Here is a 15,692-nt window from a genome sequence, read left to right on the forward strand (position 1 = left end):
TCTTTGAAAAATGCCTAACAGAGATATAAGATCATGAATGTCATTCTCATTAGGTCAGTGTTTCCTTCAAGACTGCTTCTCATGATGCCTTCATATATCATATTCTTGACTAGCACATGTCAACTTGGTATGAAAAAGATCTTCATTTAATTATATAATGGCTTTGATCTATAACTAAATCATTCTTTTATTCAATATTGTTCAGATTTATATTGTTACAGTCATCATTTAAGATTACATTGCTACATCTTCTTCTTCATAATAGTAGAAAACCTCTTCTTTTCATTGTATTTAATTAAAACAATCATTCCTATCAACTACTTGTTGATTAAACATAAATGTGCAACCACTAATCTTAATACATCCTAAGTATCATTAAATATTTGACAAAAAAGTTAAGACCTTAGTATTATGTTATAAGATTAACAAATTAGATAACAACATAAACCTAACTATAAAATGTTGTATCGTAAAATTAAAAATTGTTGAATAGATAATATCAAAAGTACAACATAGACAAATCGTTCCATTGGCACCTTGACCACAACCAAAGAAAAATACAGAACTAAACAAATTCCTTACATAATTAGAAACTGCATGATTTTTAAGTTTCCTTAAAGCACAAACTAAGGTCGTTATATTTTCGACTTTTCGGAAATGTTATCCTACAGTGCTCAATCACATTTTCTTGCACCGGGCGACCCGGCAAAAAGACTAACTGGACGATTGACATGGTAAGTCGTATATTCATATGAACTACTTTTCTATTCAACAGTGCCGGCTTGAATTACATCGCCCCGGGGTAATTTTTTTGCTCTGTTTAATTATTTTTAATCCACAATTAGGTTTTGAAGATCTCATTTGAAACTGAAGATTTGAGGCTGACAGTCAACATTTGTATATAATTATTTTAATGGTCACAAAACGTGCATTACCAACATTTGTATATAACTATTTGAAATCTCAGTGGTCACAAAACGTGCATTACCAATCTGTTACCTAATATGCTGAGAAACTTCCCAGCTGTTTGTGAGAAGTTCACTAAATATATAACCTTGAAAAGGCTTGTTTCTTGTGGAAATTGTGAAGGGGAAACCAACATGCAGATCACCTATAGTTCAAAGTGTTTAGTGTTGTTCTATGTCGTCCTCTTATCATGTATTATTCGCATGAGCTCGGCCCAACAATGCGAGAGTACTAATTCTACGAGCGCTGTGTTTCATAGTAATTTGAACATAGTCCTCAACAATCTCGTAAACAACACATCATCATCAAAGGGTTTCAATACGTCTGTGTACGGCCAAAGTCCAGACAGAGTTTACGGTCTCCTCCAATGTAGGGGAGACACAACTGTGGAGGAATGCCTCAACTGTTCAGAAGAAGCAAACGCCAGCATTCGCAAGAGTTGTGGAGATGCCACAGGTGGCAGAGCTTGGATGGACAAGTGCTTTATACGCTACGATTACTTTTCCTTCTTTGGAAAACTAGATACCAATTTGGACACGATTTATTACAATGGCCAGAAAGTCTCAGATAAGCCCGACGTGTTCCGTACGGCAGTCAGGCGGCTTTTCACAAATCTGTCGGATGAAGCCCTCCTATCCCCAGTTCGATTTGCCACCAGATCAACTGTCGCCTCTACATTTTATACGATAAACGGTCTGGTCCAGTGTTGGAGGGATTTAACTTCCGCCGTGGACTGCAAAATGTGCTTATCCAATGCAATTGGGGCTCTGTTAGATGTGACCTTGACGGACAATGGAACTTTTATGGGAGGAGTGGGTCGGGGTGGAAATTGCATGGCTCGTTATGAAACGTACTCATTCTTCAATCCTGCCCCTCCACCGCCGCCGTCTCAGCAGCCACCGTCATCATCTCCTACACCTACACCAGATAGTAAGCGGTTTATTTTACTGTTCATCCATATTATTTCATAACCCCAACACGGTTTATTTTGCTTTGTGAAGAAGTCAACAGACATAACCAACGCCATTTGCCATGTCCAAACACTCAAAAATTGATCTCTTGTGCAGAAAAATCACCAAACAAAATTGGCATAGTTCTGGGCATTGTTGGAGGCTTGTTGTTCCTACTTCTGTTATCCCTGTTTGCATTCCGAAAACGATTCAACCATGAAGTATTATGGATGCTGGGCCTGTTAAGAAAAGGTATTTTCGCTGCGAGATTTTGTTCAATTTGTCATACGTGTGTAATATTTCTCGTTAGATACAAAATTGTAAGATTTTCCACTGGGTGCATTTATTATCCAGAGAATCGACCAGGGGCGAGAGATAATATAGATAGAGAGGTGAATTCAGCGATCGGGAAGGAGAAGGGGATGGTTCTCAATTTGGAAAATATCAATGCCGCAACTAAAAATTTCCATGAAGAAAACAAGCTTGGACAGGGAGGATACGGTGATGTATACAAGGTAAACTAACCCTCACCGACTCTGTTTCCTCATTTAAGACAGCACATTGAAATATACAAGTAAGTTTCACACCTATGCTTATACATTCATTATGCCCATTTTATTATATTTTATTATTTTCTGATTTACATATCAGGACTTTTACAGATTTACAAACTATTTAGTTACATTATAATTGTTTTACATGATATTCAAGTGCGTATAGTTACTGGATATATGTCATCTAGTAGAACCCACTAAAGATTAGCTAGTCGCCATACTTTCAATTTTGATTTTACGTTTTACTCATTTTTAGAGAGCCACAAACTGCTGTACTGATCTTCTAGAAAATTAGACAGATCTCCTAAATAATCTTATAGCAAATTACACGGCCACCAATTCTATGGTAATCCTCTTCTGGGGCAACGGTTTATTGATCTTTTAACTGATTACTGGGTTTGACGCCATAAATAATATCTGTCATTTTCTATGTAACAAGTGCGGTTTGTGTTTTGTTGTTGCTGGTGCTAACCGTCACTGTTTTCTCTCTGGTTTGGAGTTTCCAGGCAACATGGAAATAAGTGCTTTGGTGGCCTACACCCTGTTTATGCCTCAGATGGGATTCCCCACTCTTCTTTCTCTAATATTACTATTTTATTATTCTTCTGAGATCAATTGCTTTGCAGCTTCTATCAGTAATAATTGGCCCTCTTCCTTGCTCTGTTCCAGCATTCATTGCTTCTGGATTATGCCTGAAAGAAATATCAAGTTGAAATACACACAAATCAATCATGCAGGATAACCTTAAATGATGGATGCATTACAATTGTTTAATTATATCTGAAACTTTTATAAAACATAGCATGAAAAATTATATTATTAAAATTTATTAAAACACTAAAATTTAAAAACGTTGTAAAACATAGCATGAAAAATTATATTATTAAAATTTATTAAAACACTAAAATTTAAAAACGTTGTGAGGAATTGTTAGATATTCTAATAATGATATTATGGGTTTCCTTTGGCACTTCATAGTTTCTTTTACTATTCAGTCTACTTCATTTATGTCGGTTGTTTGGAGTCTTAGATATTGACTCGTTGGCTTCAGGGTTTTGGGCTTCTTTTACACATTTATGTGTTTCCTTTGGTGTCAGGGGACAATGTCAAACGGAACACAAATAGCTGTAAAGAGGCTCTCCGTCCAATCAATGCAAGGAAAGAAGCAATTTCTAAATAAGGTTAAGCTGGTGGCAGGAATTCAACATCGTAACCTTGTGAAGTTACTTGGCTGTTGTGCAGAGGGCTCAGAATGATTACTTGTTTATGAGTTCATCCCTAACAAGAGCCTTGACAAAATACTTTTTCGTAAGTTTATTCAGTCTTAATTTAACATTGGTGTCATAAAATGTTTGTCCTAAATTCTTTCTAGAAAATTGAATGTCATAAATCATTGATATTGATTGCTCAAGAGGTATGGATACAGATCCGGAGAGGAGAAAAGAGCTCGATTGGTCAAAGTGTTTAAACATCATACTTGGAATAGCCTGTGGGCTTCTATATTTGCACCATGATTCTCAGCTACGGATCATTCATCGAGATATAAAAGCAGGTAATATCTTGCTTGATGAGAAAATGCAGCCAAAGATATCAGATTTTGGTTTAGCAAGGTTGTTTCATCTAGATGAGACTCGTGTCAACACAAGCATTGTGGGAACCCTGTAAGAATCCTCCTCCTTTGTATTTATGGTTATTTTCATATCTATCTTGTACACCAAACATGTTTTCTGTTAGCTCTTCTTCAAAATTGTTTTCCAAATTGAAGTTTGCTAATATTTCTTTCCCATTATACAGTGGTTATATGGCACCAGAGTATGTTTTGAGAGGTCAACTATCTGCTAAAGCAGATATCTATAGTTTTGGCATCGTTAGTTTAGAAATTTTATGTGGAAGAAAGAACAACAACAATAGATTATCTTCTGAATTTTAAAATCTCTTGGAATGGGTAAGATTTAATATGAGAGCTAATATAGTTAACTTTTAAAAATTACGGATCTTATGAAGGTGAGTATGATTCATTCTTAATATACTCAATACAATCAAGTTTTAAAATTTATGCATCTTAACAAAATGAGTATGATTTATTCCTATGCAGGTATGGAGATCTTATAAGAAAGGAGATATTATGGATGTGATTGACAAAATGATAGTAGAAACTTCTCATGAAGAAGCTTCAAAATACATTCAAGTGGGTATTTTATGTACACAAGCAAATCCGTCACTTCGTCCAGCAATGTCTAATGTACATGCAATGCTTTCAAATGCATATGTGATAGACTTACCAAATCCCACAGAGCCTGCTTATGTAATTAATATCCAAAAAAATGTTCATCTATTTACATCAACATCAACATCTAAAAGAACTTCTTCATCCCCATCTACCAATGGTGTAACAATAATAGACTTAGGTGCTAGATAATATCACTCTTGTAGTTAATATCCAAAAAAATGTTCCACTGTGTACATCAACAACTACTACATCAATCAATTATAAAATTATATTAACTAGTTATTAGTACTTGCCGTTGTTGTGATACTTTTTGCATTTCAACTCTGTGATTAATTATTAAATAAGCTCCACTCTACCAATTTTTTAACTCTAATTTTCAGCACATTTCTTCACCTCACATGTGGCCATATTGTATCTCCATGGTAGATTTTTACAATAGTTTTGAAAATCCATTTGAATAACTATTAAAACTATATATTATAATTTATAAATAATTGTTTTATCTTTCTACAACCATTATAAATATGTGAAAAATATATTATAATTTAATTAGTTAATATAATATTCATTATATTATATTCTTGTATTTAATGATATTGATATTTATCTCTATGTAAACTCACAACAATATACAAAATAAATATATAGTCCATTAAATGACATTGCAAAGAACTCTATATTAAACTATTATCATATCTATTACTTATCTATATGACTGTTTGTAGTATATAAAGTTTTATAGTAACATGTACCCTACATAGTGGATGATTGTGATAAGTTTTTCAAGAACTTTTTGTATTACCTCTTTCTTCTAAATAAAACATTGTTTTATTAATTGTATTAAAAAAATATGTATGTATGTATAAAATGCATGACAATTTTTATTTTGTTTTGAGTTTACATTTAATGAAATGATTAAACATAATCATGAATTAAATAGTTCAATTTCTACATAATTAAATTGTATGTGTTATTTTTTTTATTCTTATATTTAAACACATATTATCTTTATGGAAACATAAACATTAAAATTTACAACTATTTGTTCAAAATTAATAGTGCAATACATGAAATTATTCCCACACCATGAGAAATTGATCATAATCCTCATGCAATATGTTGTTCATTATTTTAAAACATGGAGTGCTATTAGACATCCCTAACTTACCATGAATATCAATTTTTTTCTTAAATTTTATTCAAACTACTATAAGAACCATCTAATTCAGAACAAGAGAATATAGATTTTCATTCTTACCATAACTTAAATGTTTTCCTTATTAATTATTTTAGTGACTAAATAATCTAATCTAAGCATGCGTCCAAATCATGAGTGTGAAATCTCTCAAAGTAGGCCTAATATTTACAATACAAATTTAAATTATGTTAAGACAAGTTAGTTATAAAAATTAACCCACTGCAAGGTAGGAAAATTATTCTAAATCTTGGATAAAGTATGGATTGAGGAAATAATTTTTTAAAAAGAAATTAGACTCATTGTGTACTATTAGTTTTAGCTTTTACAATGTATCCCCCTATTTAATTTTGCAATATTTTCTTCTAATTATAATCATTTGTTACTGATTTTAATCTAAACTAATTATTATGATTAGAAAATGGTCAAATCATCCACAAAGTAATGAGATTAAGTCCCTTTTTTCATTTAGAGGAGGTTCCATTTTGTAGTAAACATAACTAGCACTTAACTAAGCTTGTGCACGCCATACTATCAGTGGGGTCTTGCATGCATGTTATATTCTCTCTTTTTTGAAAAAAAAAAATCCTTGTACAACAGTCTTCAAATGCAAAATTGAGTGATAATAATGTGATCCATCACAAAGTACCAATAACAACAATAATTTTGATATACAATATAGTTAGAAAAAAGAATAATAGTGAATCTATTGATAAAAACAATATCTATTTGCACATGGTTTTAAGGGCCCTTTAAAACTTGTTTGGATGTTAATCAAAAATAAATTTTAGTAGCCAAATTGAGTACAAAAGCACAAGGTCTTTTGTGACTTATATTGATGAAGGAAAAAATATGTAGTGAAAACAATAATCTTAATAGATAATAATAATAATAATAATAGCTCAAATTCTCCAACTGAATTCTTGTGTGTACATCCATAACACAATTTACAAAGTTAATAATGCAACTCAAAGACACAAAATACAATTTTGAGTATTGGATCACTTATTTATATTTATATTTGACACAAAAACTATATAGGTGGCTCTACTTAAAAAAATAACCCATGTGGATTAGTGAAAAGGGAAAGGTTCGCATTCAAGTTTCATACAAGCTTAGAGGGATAATAATAATGTTGCATGTATTTTGAGTCTTTTGAGATTTTATGGAAATGGAAATCAATTTGATATACTTAGAGATCTTGAAATTTAAGAAAACCATCCCATTGGGGGCTAATGTAGACCAGAAGGTTCAAGGTTTTGATCGAATCCAAGTACTAAATTACAGTTAGATAGATGAAAATGATAGGAGATGGAAGAGAGTTATTAGCAGAAGGGAGAAGTAGGAAAATAAGACAAGAGTGGAAGGAAGAATTTGTGCAATTCCTTTATCAACTACAACACTTCCCTTGACAAAAGAAGGAAATATATTAGTCCTGTATTGTAGAGTAAACCAAAATATGTTTCATTATATCCACCCATTATCAATAAGATTCATCCTCCTCTTTACAATCCCATCTAGAGGCTAACGCCAAAACCCTAGGGACCTATATAAGTTTATTAACTAACCATATCAAAACCCTAAGCAAAGGGTTTAGAAACCAGGAAGAAAAACTAAATCTAGATTCACTCCCTAAAATATTATATAAAAACTAACCTTTGGCCCTCAAGAAGATCTAAGTTACATCACATGGACTCAATCAACATTATTATGTAGAATAGGAACATAAATGGTATACATAATTATCCAAAAATTATGGGATTTTCATTAAATGGTTGGGATTAGATTTTCCAATAGGGGACTAAGAATAAGGGTTTAAAAATCAATTTAATCACCAAGTAAGTATAGTGGTTTTTAAGGATAATTTCATATCCATAGTCTATTTTGGTATTTTATATAAGAAATAGTTTTTATAAGGTAATTTCCTTCCATTTAAGAGGTCTTACCCACATTGATAGATGCATTCACATTTTATCCAAATTTCCCAAGTTTTAAAAAAGGGTGACATGCTCAAGTTTTATTCATCATCAATTTCATAAAGTTTGTGATGTTTTCTTAAACACTTAAAAGAAATAAGAATTATATACACATATATTTTTAATTGCTCACTTCATCAAATTCTTGATGTTGTGTGAAAGCCTAATAAAATGAGGAATGGACAAGGAACCATTCAATTAAGTTTTGAAAAATCACTTCAAAGATCAAATAGGAAAGTGCAATATCATATTACTCAAATTATTTTGAAGGCTTAGTAAGTACCCCAAGTCATCGAAAGATATTTGGTTAACCTTCTTTGGGAAAATTGGCCATTATATGAAGCTCTTAATATCTAATTGGGAAAACTTGTCCAACTTATCAAAATGATGGAAATATGTTTGGAAATTTAGTGACATATAATGAGGAAAGAAATTCCAATAATTCTAAGGAAAAAATAGTATTTTAAAATAAGTTTGAAGGTTTTCTTTGAGTTTGATAAGGTATGAGTAGTATGCATATCTAATTTATGGGAAAATTAACAAAATTACGAAATTCATCAAGGTCTCCATTAAAAGCTCAAGGGAAAATATTGATGATACTTGTTTGAGAATGTGATTAGAAACTTTCAAAGGCTTTGGATGGTGTTTGAAGATCCAATATTCTAATGTTAATCTCCTTATGTTATATATTGAAATGAAATCCTCAATCTGATTAGGATTGATTGGTAACTATCGCTAACTTCAATTTATTCTGAGATGCTTTAGTTGACAAGTTTTCTAACAAAACATGTGAAATTGTTGGATCCTTAGCTTTAACAAATGATTCATTGAGGTTTCCTACAAGGTCTTTCATGTTTTCTCTCTAACTGTTGTTGTTATTCTCATCTCTTCTGACATTGTTCTTATTCATTCTAAATTTTGGGGTTCTTGTGTAGTTCCTCATGTTGTTTATCATACTCATATTGTTCATCCTACAAAATTATGTTGTATGACCCAAGTTGTTGCAAATTTGACATGCTATCACATTATTTCCATATCTACGTCCTAGCTATCTGATCTATAATTTGCAATCTTTATCAATATGTCCAAATTTGTTGCACTTATAATACATTATACTATTCCTTACAATATTGATTCCTCCAATAGGTCTACTAGCTGTAGAGTTCTAGTACCTCTAAACATTCTACCATTATCATTATTAAATTTAGGTTTCTTACATTCAATAGATTTATGACCAAAATCATGACAATTATAACAATAAATAGAGACATGTTTAAAATACTAACCTATACAATCCATCTTCATGTAACCAAATTCATTGCATGCATAACATCATCCTCTAAATTGGTTTCTTACTTCTTTAGGTGATTCAACTTGTTAAAGTTTCTTAGGTGCATGAAGTCAGTGTGATTTGACTCAACCTTGTTTAGATCTTTTTTTTTCTTTCTCAAGCTCTTGCATCATAATATTTGATTCCTTTGTAACCTCATGTTTCTTGAAAGATTCTTCTTTAAAGTATGCAAGACCAATCTTATCTTAATAAGGTCTATGCATATAGATCTACACACCAAGTCTGTGACTACTTGAATACAACTTCTCAATATGTATCTTTGACTATGTTAGCTATCCTTTCACAATCACATTATCCTTCTCAAGTTACACTTATTTTAATTTTGATGATTCAAGTTTAGATGTCATCTTTGCAAGTTTTGATTTGAAATTTGCATTCTCTAATCTTTGATTTGACTCAATTTCTTTGTCATCATACTTTAGACTCAACTTCAGATTTGTAATCTTTAGCTCATGTTTCAAAATCTCATTTTCTCTCTTAAGCCTTGAAACTTCAAATTGAAATCCTTGATCTGATCTTTAGACTCTTTCTCAGATTTGATATGTTTGATCTTGTCGTTCATCTTCTCATTGTAGCCTTTAGCATCTTCATACTTATCCTTGAGAGTATCTCTTTCATTTGTATGTATGTCAAGCTATTCAAGAGCTTCTTCTAAGTTCTTTTGTAACTAATCTATATCCATAGGAATCTTACTCAAGTTGTTAGGCCTTTCTTGAGTAAATGTTCTATGATATTGATTGTTAGAAATAGGAATACTAAGAGGGGGGTGAGTCACATTTTCACAAATATTTTCCCAAATATAGATATCATTTTAACAATATTATATCTTTCATAAATGAAAAAATGATTAAGATAAACAATAAAAATAACCATAAATCAATGCAATGCATAACACCATATTTAGCTAACTAGGGAAGTCCCAAGTGGGGATGGTACCCACAAAATGATCCATTGATCACAAGTATCTTGTCAAAGATATTGACCCTATTAGGAGTCTATTACATTAGTATAGTGTCTTGGTCCTTGTTAGAGGACTAGGATTTGTTAGAAGCCTCAACACTACTAGAGTTGTTAGTACAATTATAGAATGTAAGAAAGTTTATCCCACTACCCAAACATGAAATTTACAATGATATATAGTATAAAGAATAGTAGATACAATAACCTCTTTACAACTATTGATATCTTCCATATTTGATATGACCTTTTTAGCTCATTGTATCAACTTTGCATACTCTACCTTTCACTACTTTACCATCAAAGGTTGCATTATAAAATAATTGCATACTTATCACAACAATCACCAAAATAATAGAAGACAACTTTGCTTTACAAAATATTTCCTTTATACTAGACTCCTTTAGCCTTCTTTCCTTTACACATTTACCAAAATGAAAAATTATACCTTGCCCACTTAGGGTTAACATCTAGGAGGTTGTTCCTAATTAGTCAAGTAATTAACTTTGTAAACAAAATAATTTCTTAACATAAAATATTAGATTCCTTAATTCTATTATGTTCAGTCAGCTCATTACTACAACTGGAAAAAATGCAATATAACTCTATATGTACTGTATATACTACCTCACACTCTTACCTGTAGTATCCTCATAGTTTGTAAAACCTATATGGGTAAAAGTACAAATTTGTGTCATCTTTCAAGTTGACTTATTAGAAAGACTGAACTTGAGTATTTCTATCTAAAAATCAATTTTTTTAAAACATATGATCTAGATAAATTTATTCTAGCTAAGCTATAAATGGTCTCACTCTTTTGCAATTGGAAAAGGCTAATAAATGCATGTTTTATACTAGTTTGTATACAATTAATAAAGAAATAAAATTATTTTAGAAAAGTGCCATTTCAATAACTCTTACTATTTTTTATGATTTTTTTTAATAATATATAAACACCATTTTATAGAGCTTAGAGTCAAGAATGTTCTCATATAGAATTTATAGTGTTTAATTAGATGTAATATATTGTAATTAGAAAATTCTACAAGCACGTATTTTAACACTATAAAAGATGTCAGTTTTGAGGAAGCAAAAAATATTAAATCATTTTAAAAAATCTAAAAATTATATGATGTTCTAGAGGAGAGAGTCCTCTTCTAGAATGTATAATTTTTGTCTTGCTTGAATAGATTTTTTTTTTAAAACGTGGTGGGAGATGAAAACTATTGATTTTAGGTGAGTTGAAATTTGAATCATTATAAAAAGTGAAAATATAGGTGTAAATTTCATTTATGGTTTTGACTGTTCTAGTTATGTATGTTATCTATAACATAGTCTGAGATCAAAAGGAAATAAATTCATTTCCCTATAGTTTTGTGGTGGGAACTAGACCCCCAATTTTTACCATTAATCAATAGCTAAAAATGTGTCTTTAAAAATTAGGAAAATATATCAATTCTTATTCCAAATGATTATTAAAAATTAAAATCCTAAACTTAATCGATCTCTATACATTTCATTAGTTTACTTCATTTTCAAATTCAAAATAATAATACTTATATTATGTTATTGAAGGTGAATGGTTATACTTTTGTTAGCCTTTTCCTTTCCAAAAAGGTGATAGAGGTTTGTGCTTTTACCCATACCTAAGTGTGCATGTTCCAATAATGCCTCTCTGAATTGTGATAATCAAAAGTCTAACTGCATTGCTAGATGAACTGCATGATACTTTGACAATTTTCTAAGTCAAAGTATCAAAACTTCATCTCCATAGTTTCCTCACTTGATGTTGATTATATGTTTTCATAACTAACTCCACACTATCTAACTAGTGAAATTGCCAAATAGGATTTCTATACATTATCACTACTAGTTTAGCTCCTAAATATTTTTGTTGTATTTTGATGTCCCCGGTCCTGATACCTCCCTCATCTTTTTTTCTACATACCTTTCCCCAAGCTAATAGGTTTTTTTTTTTTCTTTTCTTTTCCCCGATTCTCTACCACAAGAAATTTCTAAGGATTTTATCAAAAAATAAATTAAAAAATCTATTTTTCTAGGGAGATAAATACAAGATAATTGATAAATAGGTTGTGCTGAAAGGATAAATTATATCATCATTTCTCTACTTGTAGAAGAGAGTCCTTTTCCTTTCCAAAATTAATCTATTTTTTATTTGATCTCATTATCTTTTTTCAATTTTCCCCTTTGTCTAAAGGGAGACCTAGGTATTTACAAGGTAAACTTCCACTTTTGAAATTTAAAGTTCAAGAAATTTGTTGCTAGGTGAGCCCACAATAGTGGGTTACTACACTTTTTTGCCTAAACTAACACTGAACTCTGAATTTTTAAGAAAACATTCACTTTCAAATGCAAATTCTCGTTTAATAGTTAGGAATTTGAAGATGAAGTAAACTAGAGTCTTTTAGGATTTTGTGTTTAGATTCTAAATATATATATTTTATTTTTTTAAAAATTGAATTTATTGAATTATTTTTTCTCCTATGAAAATTGGTATGATATCAAAAAACTAATTTTTAAAGAGTGACACTTTTTTTAACACACATAACTTTTTTTCTACAATAGATATCAATGTGATTCTTTTGAATTTAGTTTGTTAACATCCATACCTAAACCATAGAGTTGGTCTTATAGCTTTATCATTAGTATTTCATATTTTATTGTAGTTTAAAGTTGGCATAACACTAATTTAGACATACGTGGCTTTTGACACATGTAACTTATTATATATTTACCCAATTTTTAAAAAGAAGAATTTGATTGAAAGGTGACTCAAATATGGAGACTGTACTTATTTTTCAAAAAAATTATTTTTCTATTTACTATTTTTCCATGAGCGTCGAATATCTTAGTTTATTTTTTATAATAAACCTATATTTAATTCATGTTAAAAAATATATACCTAAAAATTTTGAAAAGCACCAAATTCATAGTCATTAGAAAGCTAGTTCAGAGTACTTCAATCATGTACAATTTTAGGTCTTCAGTGCTCCATTTGAACCTTGTAATTTAGCTCCGAAGAAAGCAAATTATTGAAAAAACTTCAAACTATTCATGTGGGCTTCTATCTAGCTAGTTTCGACAGAAACTAAGTTCCTATCGAAACTATTTTGCAAACTTTCAATAGAAACTAAATGTTTTAGTTTCTATAGAAACTATTCGCAATTTACACGAGTGGTTAGCAAACCACTTTGATAGTTTCGATCAAAACTATCAAGCTAGTTTCGATCGAAACTATGAAAGTGGGATAACCCTGCTCCAAATTAGGATGAGTATTAGAGTTTGAGCTCTTAGGGTTAATCTCTTGACCTAATGCACTAGTGTATTGACCTAGTATTATTTTATATGATTTTTCCTCTTCTATGATAGATTGTGCATAGAGCATAGCATCATTGATAAATTAGTGGTGGGTTGTTAGATCTAGGTCACTAGTGATTATTATTCCTTTAATAATTTTCTCATAATTGGAATTATCTATTCATCTTCCTAATGATTATGTTATTAATATTAAAATAAAAGGCAATATCAAACCCCCCTATCTAAGTCCCCTACTTATTTTGAAAAGTCTTTTGGGTGATCTATTTACCAGTATTTATAACTTAAGGGAGGATATGTGTTCAAAGATAAAATTTATTCATTATCTTGCAAATGCAAAGGCTTCAAGGCATTCCCTCAAAAAAATCCAATCCACTCTATCATATACCTTTTTAATTTATCTCTTAATTAACATACTAGGCTCATTGTTGTTTTGAATTGTATGTATGGCATCTTGGGACACAATTACTCCAATGAAGATAGATCTTCCGTATGCAAACCTTGTTTGTTCTATGCTAATCATGTTTGGTAGAAGTTTCTAGATTCTCATTGCCATATTCTTACTAAATAATCTATAAAAAGTGTTGCAAAGAGAAATGTGGCAATAATCATTAAAGGTCTCTAATTTTTCCTTTTTTGGGATACAGAATAGAAAGATATTATTCACCTCCCTAAGGAGTTTTTCTAAATTTTTTACTCCTTCTAGGGCCTCAATTACCTTCATCCCTATGAGGTTCTAACATTTTTTAAAGAAACATGTGGGAAACCAATCTAGCCCTAGAAATTTATCTAGATTCATTTTCTTAAGGGATACACTTACTTCCTCAAAGGTAAATGTTTCCAATGGTATTTAATTTTTTTATCTTGATCTAAGCTTTGTGATGTTCTGAATGATACTTTCTTGTACCCCTAGATTTAGGTTACCATTATTATTAAATATTTCATCATAGTACATTATTTCCTCTTTTGCAATATCATCTAGGTCCTCCAGTGTTTCACTAGCCTTATTTTGAATGGAAGTGAATTGATGAGATATTCTATGTTGTCAAATAAGTTTTTATTTTTATCACCTACATCTAGCCATGTTTCTTTTGAATTTTTGTGTTTGAAATAGCACCTCTTTAAAATTAAGATGTATTTATAATCCTTCATTAGGCACTTCTTTCTTTCATATAAGGCTATATTCATCCCTTTCTCTATAACCACCATGTTTAGATTCTCCAATTTTTCTTTCCATTTTTCCTTTTTTTCAAATATATTCCCAAAGTGTTTGGACTTCCATACTTTAAGCCTTTTCTTAATAATTTTTAGTTTTTTTACCACTTGGTTATGTTTAGACCCACATAACACAATTTTTTTTTGCCATTTTTCTATCATTTTTAGAAAGATCGAAATTAAACCAAATTAGTTCAAATTTGAAAGAACAATTATCTAGGATTTTTATCCTTTATGATGCATAATTCAACTTGATAGTGATTTGAGCCTACGGTGTATTTAAGACAATTTTTTCTAGTATCTCAACAATAAAGATAAATCCCTTTCTCCTATTATTCGAATCGTAGCTATCTCTAGAAATGGGAGTATCTATTAGTCCATTTATGTTAATCCATTCATTAAAATATATGGATTCTATTTTATGTTTTCTGAGTTTCACCCTATTTTTATGATGTCTTAGATTACAATAGATATACACCCTCCCCCACCCCCTCCACCTCTTCCAACCTAGGTGTGGGGTGTCTATGCTTCAAACACTTTTCAAACTTTGATTTTCTTCATATTTTTAATAGAACCATATACATTAAAAATCTTGAAGTTCAACTTCATTTTGGAGCTTCTTTCTAAGGCATTATTGTAATGGGAAAAAAATACTATGTCTAGGAATTATGGGGTCAGAGGGAGAAGGTTGTGTGTGTGTGTGCACACGCGCACGTGTGAGAGAAAGAGAGGGGGTAGGGGTTAAAGTTGACAAAGATGAGGTTATGAAAGTTAGAGAGATATAGACACAAGGTTAAGAGTTAGAGAGAGGTTACAATTTCAACGTTTGAATTAGAGTTTCATTAGGTGAACATATTTGGATTTAAGGTTTAGAATAGAAGTTAGAGTCTAATTTGGTTCAATGTGACAGGTTTAATTAGAGTTTGATTAGGTTTAATGTGAGGTTTAATTACATTCAATGT

At 30.8% G+C, this 15,692-nt stretch overlaps 2 protein-coding genes across 2 annotated transcripts in view; both read left to right on the forward strand.

Annotated features, from left to right (window-relative positions):
* Positions 1 to 1,100: 1,100 nt before the first annotated feature.
* On the forward strand, positions 1,101 to 4,871 carry LOC149531182 (cysteine-rich receptor-like protein kinase 10). Its single transcript, XM_089808940.1, has 5 exons — positions 1,101 to 1,896; positions 2,034 to 2,168; positions 2,271 to 2,431; positions 3,568 to 3,778; positions 3,897 to 4,871. The coding sequence occupies exons 1-4, from the start codon at positions 1,101 to 1,103 to the stop codon at positions 3,724 to 3,726; spliced, it is 1,251 nt and encodes a 416-aa protein (XP_089665066.1). The 3' UTR covers positions 3,727 to 3,778; positions 3,897 to 4,871.
* LOC149531183 (cysteine-rich receptor-like protein kinase 42) overlaps positions 3,887 to 15,692 on the forward strand; it is a 56,273-nt gene continuing 44,467 nt past the window's right edge. The window contains exons 1-3 of the mRNA XM_089808300.1: positions 3,887 to 4,131; positions 4,265 to 4,337; positions 4,566 to 4,775. Of these exons, the coding sequence (XP_089664426.1) occupies positions 3,887 to 4,131; positions 4,265 to 4,337; positions 4,566 to 4,775 (528 nt within the window). The remainder of the gene's footprint in view (positions 4,132 to 4,264; positions 4,338 to 4,565; positions 4,776 to 15,692) is intronic.

The sequence above is a fragment of the Cupressus sempervirens genome, chromosome 11 (genome assembly GCF_028749045.1).
Source record: "Cupressus sempervirens isolate cs-2001-9-10 chromosome 11, ASM2874904v1, whole genome shotgun sequence".
NCBI classification, from domain to species: Eukaryota; Viridiplantae; Streptophyta; class Pinopsida; order Cupressales; family Cupressaceae; genus Cupressus; species Cupressus sempervirens.

Excerpts from the sequence above, each read along its gene's own strand:
- LOC149531182 (XM_089808940.1), top strand. The coding sequence starts at position 1,101 with ATGCAGATCACCTATAGTTCAAAGTGTTTAGTGTTGTTCTATGTCGTC. Across the intron at positions 1,897-2,033 it reads TCCTACACCTACACCAGATA|AAAAATCACCAAACAAAATT; the intron begins GTAAGCGGTTTA and ends TCTCTTGTGCAG. Across the intron at positions 2,169-2,270 it reads GCTGGGCCTGTTAAGAAAAG|AGAATCGACCAGGGGCGAGA; the intron begins GTATTTTCGCTG and ends TTTATTATCCAG.